Source organism: Pongo pygmaeus, chromosome 4 (assembly GCF_028885625.2).
Source record: "Pongo pygmaeus isolate AG05252 chromosome 4, NHGRI_mPonPyg2-v2.0_pri, whole genome shotgun sequence".
Classification (NCBI taxonomy): domain Eukaryota; kingdom Metazoa; phylum Chordata; class Mammalia; order Primates; family Hominidae; genus Pongo; species Pongo pygmaeus.
Genome location: NC_072377.2, coordinates 137,101,168 through 137,113,189, shown reverse-complemented (window position 1 = coordinate 137,113,189; position 12,022 = coordinate 137,101,168). Strand labels below are relative to the sequence as shown.

Genomic DNA, 12,022 nt, shown 5'->3' with positions numbered 1-12,022 from the left:
AATTTTAAAACTTGTGTATGTTAAAAGTTAACAGTAATGTGCATGTGTGTATATACATATATATATACATTTCTGTATTAACTTTTTGTAATTAAACAACAACTGTTAAGCTTGAAAGTCTATTATATAGAGTACTAAGCTCACTTAGCCTCTAAAATATAAAGTCAATACCAACTTAATACCTTATAGTCTATGACTTATGAGTGCAAGGTAGGCTATTTTAAGTACCAGACAGTATAATTAGAACAAAAAGAAAAATCATACTTTGTCTTTGGTCAGCATCTCCATTTGGGTACGTGTTGTTGTATGATGGTTTAACTGCTCCATCTCCTGGTCAAGTTTACGCAGGGTCCTGTCTAAGTCTGCTTTTTCATTTTGGAGACTTATTACTTCCATTTTTAAGGTTTCTACATTGCTGTTTTTCTCAGCCTTGCTTAACTCACGTTCCTAGTCAATAATTCATACAAATGCAAAGGTGTTATATATTTTGTGCAAGAATTAAAATAATGACAAAGTGTATTAGAAATTAACCACTCCTCAGAATGTTCCAAATATTACTGTTTGTATCCAACAAGAGAAAAAAACATAAGGCACTATATATGCTCTAAAGTATATCTTATTAAAGTGACCTTACTATGTTATAATGGTAGAGAATTAGTAAATAAACCAAGAAGGGTCAAACAGGAAAGAAATGTGAGAATTAGTGTAAAATTAGGAGACATGTCTAAGTACATAGATTAGTGAGTCCTCAGTCAACAATTAAATATTTATTAAGTCCTTATATAATTCAGTATATTGCCTGGCATGTAGAAACTATAAAAATAGTGTGATGTGGTCCCTGACCAAGTATCTCCCCACCCCAACAAGACAACACTGAAGAAGTGCTAAACTGACAAAAATGTATGCTACAGTGGTGAGTTACGGAGCAAAAATAAATGTTTACATAAATTATCAAGATGGGCTTTAAGAAGTTTGCCATGCTTTAGAATGCTTACTTTGGTAATGGAGATGTGAAGGAGGACGGACTAGAAGCAAGAAAGAAAATATGGAAATACCTGAAAAGATTGGCTAAGAAAGTTTTTACCACAGAAAAAGTAATAATACAGCAAAAATCAACTAGAATTACAATGTGTGTGACCTAGAGGAAAAATACTTGCTTTTCTAAAACTTTGGTAAGTGTTCTTTTTTTTTTTTTTTTTTTTTTTTTGAGATGGGAGTCTCACTGTCACCCAGGCTGGAGAGCAGTGGTGCGATCTTGGCTCACTGCAACCTCTGCCTCCCAGGTTCAAGCGATTCTCCTGCCCTGGCCTCCCAAGTAGCTGGGACTACAGGCACGTGCCACCACACCCAGCTAATTTTTGTATTTTTAGTAGAGACGGGGTTTCACCATGTTGACTGGGCAGGTCTTGAACTCCCGACCTCAGGTTATCTGCCTGCCTTGGCCTCCCAAAGTGCTGGGATTACAGGCGTGAGACACCGCACCTGGCCTGGTAAGTGTTCTTAATCAAGGTGCTCATAAGAATTACCCAGTTTTGTTGTGTTTTGAACGTACATTTCTATGCCCCATTCTCAGAGATTTTGATTTGGAAGGTCTGAAGCTTTAAGGTCTGAGTACAGTATCTTTAAAAAGCTCCCTATGTGATTCTAATTTTCAGCTTATCAGGTTGTAGAACCAAAGAGTCAGATAATCAAGATATTCAGATGAATTCATTTTACATGTGAATAAGACAAAGTTGATGTTTTTATTAAAATGCTATAATCTTAGGATTAAAAATAGACAAAATACTTCTAAAAGTCTTATATCTTAAAATTATTAGATTATTCAAACAGTATCTTACAGCTTTTATGAGCTCCTGGTCCAGTTCAAGAATCCTGTCTGAAGATCCTTCCAACTGCTGTAATTCATACTTCACATTTTTCAGCTCATTCTGCTTCTTACTTAGGATTTCTGATTTTAACTCAATTATTCTTCCCAGTCCAGTTTTCTTATCTCTTATCTCATCTATTTGTTTTTGTTTCAGAGTCTCTTTTTCTGCAAAGTCATTCTAAATGCGTATGTAAAGAATGAGCATTAATAATTTACTAAACAATTTAAGAAAAAGATTTTTAATTGCAAAAGGAATATATGTACCCTGAAGAAAACACAAAAAAGTACAGTCATGTGTTCCTCAGCAGGGATATATTCTGAGAAATGCATCATTAGGCAATTTTATCATTGTGTGAACATCAGAATGTATTTACATAAGCCTACATGGTATAGCTTACTACACACATAGACTATATGGTATAGCTTATTGTTTATGGGCTACAAACCTATACAGCATATTACTGTACTGAATACTTTGGCAACTGTAACACGATGATAAGTATTTATGTATCTAAACATATCCAAACACAGAAAACATACAGTAAAATACAGTATTATAATTTTATGGGACCAATGTCAAATATGTGGTCCATCACTGACCAAAACATGTGGTTCAAGACTGTATTTTAAAAACAATCAAAACCATTACCCAGAGATAATCATTAACTGTGAGCAAATGTTTTCTCTGCAATTAGTTTTTAAAAATTTTTACTTAAAACCAAATAAAAAATGTAGGTTTACATTTTCTTCATATTTTTATCTTTATACACTTAAGAACATTTGCTTCAATAAAGGTTTTTCTGCTTTGTAGCAGATTTTATCCTAACACTAATAGAAAAATATGCCAAAATGGAGTCCAACCAAAAATTAAAACAATTCAAGTAGAGAATATGACGCAAACAAAATAACAAATACTGTATTTCAAAATACTTGCCATCAGTTGGTTGGCAGTTTTTGCTTCCCCTTCTTGTCTCTCTCTCACAAGTTTGTGAAAATTTTTAATCTGTCTTTCACTGAATGGTCCACGCTCAAAGCCATCCAATTCTAGCTGTGTTGCCAAAGACTGAATTAATGAATCTCTAGCTCGGATATGTTCTTGATGGCGATCTGCTTGTAGCTGCAGACGACCTTTAAAAAAAAAAAAAAATCTCATAATTTTTTTTTTCAACTGGTGCTTAAAAAGTTGAGAGAGCTGTAGATTCATGAGTTGTAAAAAATAATGCAGTGTGTCTCTTGTACATTTTGCCCAGTTTCCCCCAATGATAACCTTTTGCAAAACTGCAGTAAAATATCACAACCAGAATACTGATATTGATATAATTCATCAATCTTATTCAAATTTCCCCAATTTTATTTGTACCCCTGAGCATGTGTATGTGTGTGTATTAAGTTCTATATAATTTTATCACCTGTGTAGGTTCATATATCCACTATGGCAGTCAAGATACTGAACAGTTCCAATACTACAAGAACTCTCTTTTTGTTCTAATCATAACCATACCTAGCTCCCTCCTGTCCTTTCTCTTACCCAGTATCCCTGGCAACCACTCATTTCTCCACTATTTCTAAAATGTTGACATTATAAAAATGTTATATAAATGGAAACATACTGTGTATAGCCTTTTAAGATTGGCTTTTCACTCAGCATAAGTCCTTGGAGATTCTTCATTCATACAGAAAATGTATAATATCATAGTAGGAAAAACGACCAAATAAGCATTTTGTCCTACCCTGTTCAACAAGCAGTTCTGATTTTTCTTGATTGAGAAGCCTAGATTCTTTATTTAGTTTTTCCAGTTCACGATGACAGTCTACCAATTTCCTTTCTTTCTCCCTTACTGTTCTCTGGTGATTGTGATATAAGTCATTTAGTTGCTCATCAGTCCCTTGAAAAACCTGTGTAACACCAAAATAAAAAGCTTTAATGTACAAACGTAAGAAAATATGATCACTTTGAGTTACCAAATATAAACCAAACCTTATTCAATATCCTTCATTTTAACATATACATAGAAGTAACAAGACCTGCATTTGTTTTTTTCCAATGTGGATGGCAAAATGGATTCAAATAAAGTTCATTACAATAATCCCAAAATTTCGAAGCAGAACAAAATTCTACCACCACAAACCTTTTCCATTTTCTCTTCCAGTTCACTATTATCTTTCTCCATTTGCTTCTTTCGGCTATCCAAGGCTTTAATTTCATTGTCAAGTTTCATTATTTTAGAGAGATTATGTTCAATTTCTTTTAGACGATTCTGAAAATAAAGAAACATTACATAAATAAAACTCACTATAGCTTACATGACTGATAGATGAAGACAAGTAAGATACTCCAGGTCCAGGCATTTAGTAAAAGTGATCTCATTTAAGGCTAACAATAACACTGTAGAGCGGGCCTAGAGGAACTGAAGTTCAGAGACATTAAGTAACTTGGCCCAAGTCCTCACAGCTAGTAGAGAGAAGCAGGAATTGAATTCCACTTCTAACTCCAAACACCATGCCCTGTCCTCAACACCTGCCACAAAAGTCATTATTCATTCATTGGGCATTTAGAGTTACTTAATCCTTAAAAAGGTAACTATTTAATGTACTTTTTTTTAAGTCAGGACTACTGAGAGGGCTAGAAATTCATGGTGAGTTACCAATGCATTCTGAGCCTATAGGCAAATTTACATGAAGAGTATACTTTAATCCAAAGCTTGCTCAACCACAGAGGACTCTGAGCAAGTAAAGTACAACAAAGGAGCTCAGGGCCTGCTCTGAGGCTCGCTTCCAGAGACAGCTGGTTGCCTCATCTCCTAGGAATACTGGGATCTGGTTCGGGGCATTCTCTTATTGGATGATGCTGGGGATATTCTTCTAGTGTTTGCCTCTATGATTCCAAAACTGACCAACTCTTCTTCTAAGACATTTTTACAACCTACTTTTATTATTATTATTTCAAATGCAGAGACAAGGTCTTGCTATGTTGCCCTGGCTGGAGTGGCTATTCACAGGTGCAATAACAGTGCAATACAACTTGAACTCCTGGGCTCAAGTGTTCCTCCCACCTCAGCCTCCAAGTAGCTGGGACTATAAGTATGTACCACCATGCTCAGCAGAACCTAATTTTAAACTAACATATTAAGTTATTGGAATGCTTAGACAGCAATTGCAAACTTTCATAATTGCACCAAAATGCATCCTCGACTTTAACATAATTTATTAAAATTATACTAATAGTATAGCTTGTGATTTGTATATGAACGTAAACGGCTTAAAAACAGAAACTTTGTTTACTTTGTTCCCTAATGTATCCCCAGAACATGCAATAGGTGTTCAATGTTAGCTAAACAAAAGAGAGATTTGAAAAAAATAATTTTACCAAGAACAACAGTCACAGGTATCACTGACTGAATGTCTGCTATGTTCCAGACATTGTACTAGGTGCTGCTATAAATTCTCTCTAATCCTCACAAAAGTATATACTAAGCAGGAAATTCAAAGGACTTAACTGACTTGTACAAAACTGTATAGTTAAGATTGGGAGATAAGATGACAATAAGATTAGGAGGCAGGGTATCATAATGACTAGGCTCTGGGTGCTAGAAGAAGTGGACATTTGTATGTAAGAAAGTAAACCTCAACTTTTACCTCATATCATATTAAGATTCTGAAATGAAGCATATACTTAATTGTAAGAACTCAAACTATAAAACTTTCAGAGGAAAACATTGAAGAATATTTTTTTGACACTGGGTCAAAGACTTCCTAAATATGAAACAAAAAGCATAAACCATAAGAGAAAAAAGTTGATAAACTGTACCTGATCAAAATTTAAAACTCCTGTCCTCTGAAAAACAGTTAAGAAATATCTGCAAAACCAGTATCTGATAAAGGGCTTGTATCCAGAACATATTTAGAACTCTCTGCCTGGCACTGTAGCTCACACCTGTAATCCCAGCACTTTGGGAGACTGAGACAGGCTGACTGCTTGAGCCCAGAAGTTTGAGACCAGTCTGGGTAACCTGGTGAGACCTTGCCTCTACAAAAAAATTAAAAAACATTAGCCGGGTGTGGTGGTGTGTGCCTGTAGTCCCAGCTACGCGGGAGACTGAGGTGGAAGGATCACTTGAGCCTGGGAGTCAGAGGTTGCAGTGAGCCAAGATCACACCACTGCACTCTGGCCTGGGTAAGAGAGCGAGACCCTGTCTCAAAAAAAAAAGGAAAAAAACAAAACAAACAAACAAAAAACTCTCACAGCTCAATAATAAAATGACCAACAAATAAATAACATTGAAAAATAGGCAAAAGACTTTTACATTTTACTAACGAAGATATTCAGGTGGCAAATAAATACATGAAAAGATGCTCAAAATCAATAATGAATTGACTGATCAACTAGGAAAACACAAATTAAAAATATAAAGAAATACAAAGAAATATAAAGAAAGACTTGGTTGGTTCCAAGTCTTTGCTATTGTGAGTAGTGCTGCAATAAACATACGTGTGCATGTGTCTTTATAGCAGCATGATTTATAATCCTTTGGATATATACCCAGTAATGGGATGGCTGGGTCAAATGGCATTTCTATTTCTAGATCCTTGAGGAATCGCCACACTGACAAATGGGATCTAATTAAACTAAAGAGCTTCTGCACAGCAAAAGAACCTACCATCAGGGTGAACAGGCAACCTACAGAATGGGAGAAAATTTTTGCAATCTACTCATCTGACAAAGGGCTAATATCCAGAATCTACAAAGAACTCAAACAAATTTACAAGAAAAAAACAAACAACCCCATCAAAAAGTGGGCGAAGGATATGAACAGACACTTCTCAAAAGAAGACATTCATGCAGCCAACAGACAACATGAAAAAATGCTCATCATCACTGGCCATCAGAGAAATGCAAATCAAAACCACAATGAGATATCATCTCACACCAGTTAGAATGGCGATCATTAAAAAGTCAGGAAACAACAGGTGCTGGAGAGGATGTGGAGAAAGAGGAACACTTTTACTCTGTTGGTGGGACTGTAAACTAGTTCAACCAAAAACAACTTAATGTCCATCAGCCACAGAATAGATGAGGAAAAAAATTATAATACATGCATACAATGGAAGGAATGCTCCTCCACAATAAAAAGGAATGAATTGCCGGGCACAGTGGCTCACGCCTGTAATCCCAGCACTTTGGGAGGCCGAGGTGGGCAGATCACCTGAAGTTGGGAGTTCGAGACCAGCCTGACCAACATGGAGAAACCCCAACATGGAGAAACCCCGTCTCTACTAAAAATACAAAAAAAATTAGCTGGGTGTGGTGGCACATGCCTGTAATCCCAGCTACTTGGGAGGCTGAGGTAGGAGAATTGCTTGAACCTGGGAGACGGAGGTTGCAGTGAGCCGAGATCATGCCATTGCACTCCAGCCTGGGCAACAAGAGCGAAACTCCATCTCAAAAAAAGAAAAAAAAAAAAGGAATGAATTACTCACACATGCAGCAACATAGATAAATCCCAGACACAAAAGTCTGCATACTGTATGATTCTATATATGTGCCACTCTCTGGAAAAGGCAAAACTATAATGACAGAAAACAAATTAGTGGTTACTATGGATGGGAGGAGGGGGAGAGGACTGACTGCAAGGACTTTGAGAGAACTTTTTGGAGTGATTGAAATATTCTACATCTTCATTGTAGTGATAGTTATGCTACTGTATGTATATGTCCTAACTCAGAGAATTTATACTCTAAAAAGGGTGGATTTTACCATATATATATTATACCTTAATAAACTTGACTTAAAAAGAAAAAAAAGTATAAACTTAGGAATCAGAGGACTCAAATCCTACCTTTAACCCTTATTTCCACTGTGAATACCTGTACCTCAGTTTTCCTGCCTATACAACCTCACAGAGTTACTATGGGGTTTACATTATACATTTTAAAGCACTTGGATTAGTGTTAGGCAATAAACATTCAATTAATGAGACCATTTGCACCACTTGTGAAAAAAATTCTGTACTCAGAAAATACCTTTTGAGTAGAGTCTAACAAATATAACTGGATGGATACTTAAGAGCAATGAATACTAACAGCTCTACTATGATACTCTACAAAGTGCTCAGTTTCTTTCCATCAGTGTTTTCACTGCCTCTTGGTAGCACCATCAGTGTTTTCACTGTCTCTTGGTAGCACAAACATTATGATAATCATCTGGGCTTGGATCTTTCATGACATCTCTACCTGCTTCATTCCTTAAATCCAACCAGTCACCAGATCCCCTGAATTCCTTCTTTGACATCTGTGTTTTGGTTCTAATCTCAGAGCACAAAACATAGGTTCTATCCCCAGAATACACACCTAGTAAAAGGAGCTAGGACAAGGAGGCAGACAACAATAAGAAAAACAGCCAAGGGTTTAAAGCTTAGGTGCCAGTGTGAAATGAGATAAAAAAAATAGAGCAGCTGGGCTATCAAGTACAGAAGGACCATGAACTTGTGTGCAGAAAAAAAAAATTAGAAACATATTTCTCTAGCAATTCCCATTTACAGCAAGAAAGGAAAACAGATCTAAGTAGGCCAAAAAAAGAGGACAGGATATGGTGGGATGGTAATAAAGTAGTTTATGAGAGAGTGAGAGTTCCTGAAGATGAAGGGAATCAGTAAAAATGGGAAAGGATGCATTCTAGTGCATGGTTGAAAGGACATAGTCTTTTCTGGGAAGGTGATTTGACCCAAACTTTAATTGGGTTCTGTGAAGAGAAGAATCTTCACATGTCAGAGCTAAAAAAAAAGGACTTTGGAAGTCATTTACTTAATAAAAATTTATCGAACCACCTGCTACGTGCCAGGCACTAGGCTAGGCTCTGAAGATACAGAGAAGAATATTAAACCCTTGGAGAATTACTCACAATTAAACACAAACAAGTAAATAAATACCTCAACCTCTGCTACAGCCTCGGTTAGAATCTTGGCACCACTCACTAAATCCTAGGTATTATCATTTAGCCCTACCTTGACATCATTTCCAATATAAATGCTTCATTTCAACAATATGGATTTCCCTGACAGTGTTCAAAGACAGCTTGGATTTTACTGTCTCTATGTCTCCAATGACTTACTCATTTATGATCAAAAAAGTCATGGCCAAGTTCAGTCCTATGAAATCCTCTCTGGCTACCTCAGATAGAAATTCTCTTTCTTTATCCTCAGAGCTCCTACAGGTCTTGTTTTTTTCTGCCTTACCATTACATGTGCTTGTCATCTCTCCAACCAAGATGCTCCTCAAGAAAATTGATCATTTACTCCTTTTATATTGATTTACTTAACCCAGACTCTTCCTCTCACAATCCTGTTCTGATTAAGCTTGTAAAGGTAAATATGCACATACATACAAGTGAATGTTTGTATACACATATGTATTGTATATATGCAGTTAAAAAAAGTTGCAGGTAAAATATACTCTGGAAGGTCAGAGATGAGAAATGGAAGACTATCTTTTACTTTTCACCTAATATCCTTTTATAAGTTTTTCACTGGGGGCACATATTACTTTTAAAAGAAAAGTCAAAATAAATACAAACATTTCCAGGCGCGGTGGCTCACGCCTGTAATCTTTGGGAGGCCGAGGCGGGTGGATCACTTGAGGTCAGGAGTTCGAGACCAGCCTCTACTAAAAATACAAAAAATTTTATTTATTTTATTTATTTTTTTTATTTAGCTGGGCATGGTGGCACATGCCTGTAATCCCAGCTACTCCGGAGGCTAAGCGGGAGAATTGCTTGAACCTGGGAGGCGGAGGTTGCAGTGAGCCGAGATCGCGCCACTGCACTCCAGCCTGGGCAACAAGAGCAAAACTCCATCTCAAAAATAAATACATAAATAAATACAAACATACATAAAATGTCTTCTAGTTTGCTGACTTGATTTCTTCCCATTCTTCAAGGCCCACCTCAGCCCTATCTCCTCCCAGAAGCCCTTGCAATATATTTCTATGCATGGCCATCATTAAAAATATATATATTTTCTACTTCACGATTCAAAGATCTATACTGGTATTTACAGGTGAGTTTTTTAAAAACCAAATCAATAAATTTTTTAATGACTTTAAAAAATCTACTATCTAAAACATAGCAAATAGCCATTTTTAAGAATGCTCTTACTTATTTAGACTAGGAATACCTTAAGGACAGGGGTGCTGTTGTAGTCCTCTTTGTACCCAAGCACAGTATACCCTGGTACAAAGAAGACACCCAATAAATGCTTATTAAATGAATGAATGGAATTTCCTGTAGGCCTTTCTTATAAATCACCGGGTTTAGAAAGGTATACTCATTTGCAAATATATCAACATGTTATGGATCAATTCCAAATTCTGTGCAATTTTTGAACGTTTCAAAAACTTCCTGCAAATTTTAAAAATTCTCTAGAAAGATATGTCAATTTTAAAAAATCTTAATACAGAACTGTAAGGTTGGGTAACGATATTGCTATTTAACACCTAGTGATCTACACTACTAATTTAGTGTGATGCTACAAATTTGTTTTCTTTCAAATCCAAGCTCTTTGAGCAATTTAAAGACTAATATAGACCTAAAACATTAGCTCCCTGGTAATTCAAGAAATATACAAGCCATTCAGTTTCATATACAAATAAGGGGAGAATGCTACTATAGCAAAAAAAGGACTACCTCTTTAGTATACAAGAAATTAACTACTGTACATCACTGTGACTTTAGTTAATAACAATATATAATTGCTAAGAGAGAAGATTTTAAGTGTTCTCACCATAAAAAAATTGAAGTAATGCACGTTAAATAGCTTGACTTAGCCATTCCACAATGTATACTTATATCAAAACATGATGCTGTATACCATAAAGATATACAATTTTTGTCAGTTAAAAATAAAATCAAGTTACCTTCAATGGATCAAGTTCATTCTCATAGGATTTGACAATTTCCTTTGAAGATGTTAACTGGGCTTCCTTACTTGTAATCTGATCACGAATCTCACAAGCTTTTTCCTTATACTGCTTCAGATATTTTAGTTCCATTTGATATTCTTTTACTTTCTGACCTTGTGTCTGACGTACCTGCCGAAGTGTTTCCAAGGCTTTAATGTATCTTTGAAGATATGAAACAAAAATCAAATTTCTGGCAAAGTAAATTGTGGTATATATTCATACAGTGGGATATTATGCTGTCACTAAGATTACAGTTACAATGAGTTTTTAATAACTTGTAAAATGCCTATGATATAATGGTAAGTGAAAAAAATTACATTTATACTGTCAATCAGGTAAATAAATATACGCACAGAAAGACAAGTGAAAGAAAATATGCCCAGTGGTTGCTGCTGGGTGAGAGGTAGTAACTGATGACCTTTCTGCTTTTCAAATTTTTTCTGTTAAAAAGAAGCATCCAAATTGCAAACACAGTTCAATAACTTAATGGACTACAAAGTCTATTTAAGGGTTACAAACCTTGTTGCTGAAAAAATCTCATCAAACTTTTGCTTCAAAGCCTTTCCTTCACTTAAAGGCCAGTTAGAATCTTCTTGATGACAGAAAATGACATTATTTAGCACAGCCTTGGAAACCCCAAGAGAACTGATCATTTCTCGGTCAATTTCTGCACACTTAGAGCTTAGACTGACCTTTTCACCATGCCTACAGAAAATGAAAATCAAGAACATATGTAAAATAACCTTCAGTGTATCTATTCTATTGCTTAATCAATTCATACTGTACTTCTTTAAAAAAAAAAAAAAAAAAGAAAAAAAAAAAGGCCCTTCACCTATCCTGTTAGAAATGGCTTCATCATGCTAAAAAGTGTAACTCTTAAACTATTTAACAGTTCACAGATGAAAAGATATGTAAAACAAAGTAGTTCAGGAAAGGAAGCCAGAATTTATTTTTTACTTATTTGGACTTTTAAATATAATAATTTAGAATACTTAGAGATAATATACAGAGCATTAACTGTCTTAAAAATAAGAGACAAAGAATAAAACAAAACATGATGATCAATAGCAGACAGGCAAAGGTAAGTTAAAAACATCTTAGAACGGGGTTCTTTCTTCAGTAACAGACTGCTCCGGTGAGCAGAGGCAATATCTGTCTTTACTGTTTTTTATACATTTCAATTGTATTTTGAAAATATTACAC

At 35.5% G+C, this 12,022-nt stretch overlaps 1 protein-coding gene across 4 annotated transcripts in view; it reads right to left on the bottom strand.

Moving 5' to 3' along the window:
* RAD50 (RAD50 double strand break repair protein) overlaps positions 1 to 12,022 on the bottom strand; it is an 89,984-nt gene that overhangs the window by 51,497 nt on the left and 26,465 nt on the right. For all 4 annotated transcript variants that reach the window (XM_063665492.1, XM_054487367.2, XM_063665491.1 and 1 more), the window contains 7 exons: positions 11,339 to 11,524; positions 10,775 to 10,979; positions 3,997 to 4,125; positions 3,598 to 3,763; positions 2,802 to 2,995; positions 1,839 to 2,045; positions 265 to 447 (listed from right to left, as the gene is read on the bottom strand). In XM_063665492.1, coding sequence (XP_063521562.1) covers positions 265 to 447; positions 1,839 to 2,045; positions 2,802 to 2,995; positions 3,598 to 3,763; positions 3,997 to 4,125; positions 10,775 to 10,979; positions 11,339 to 11,524 — 1,270 coding nt within the window. The remainder of the gene's footprint in view (positions 1 to 264; positions 448 to 1,838; positions 2,046 to 2,801; positions 2,996 to 3,597; positions 3,764 to 3,996; positions 4,126 to 10,774; positions 10,980 to 11,338; positions 11,525 to 12,022) is intronic.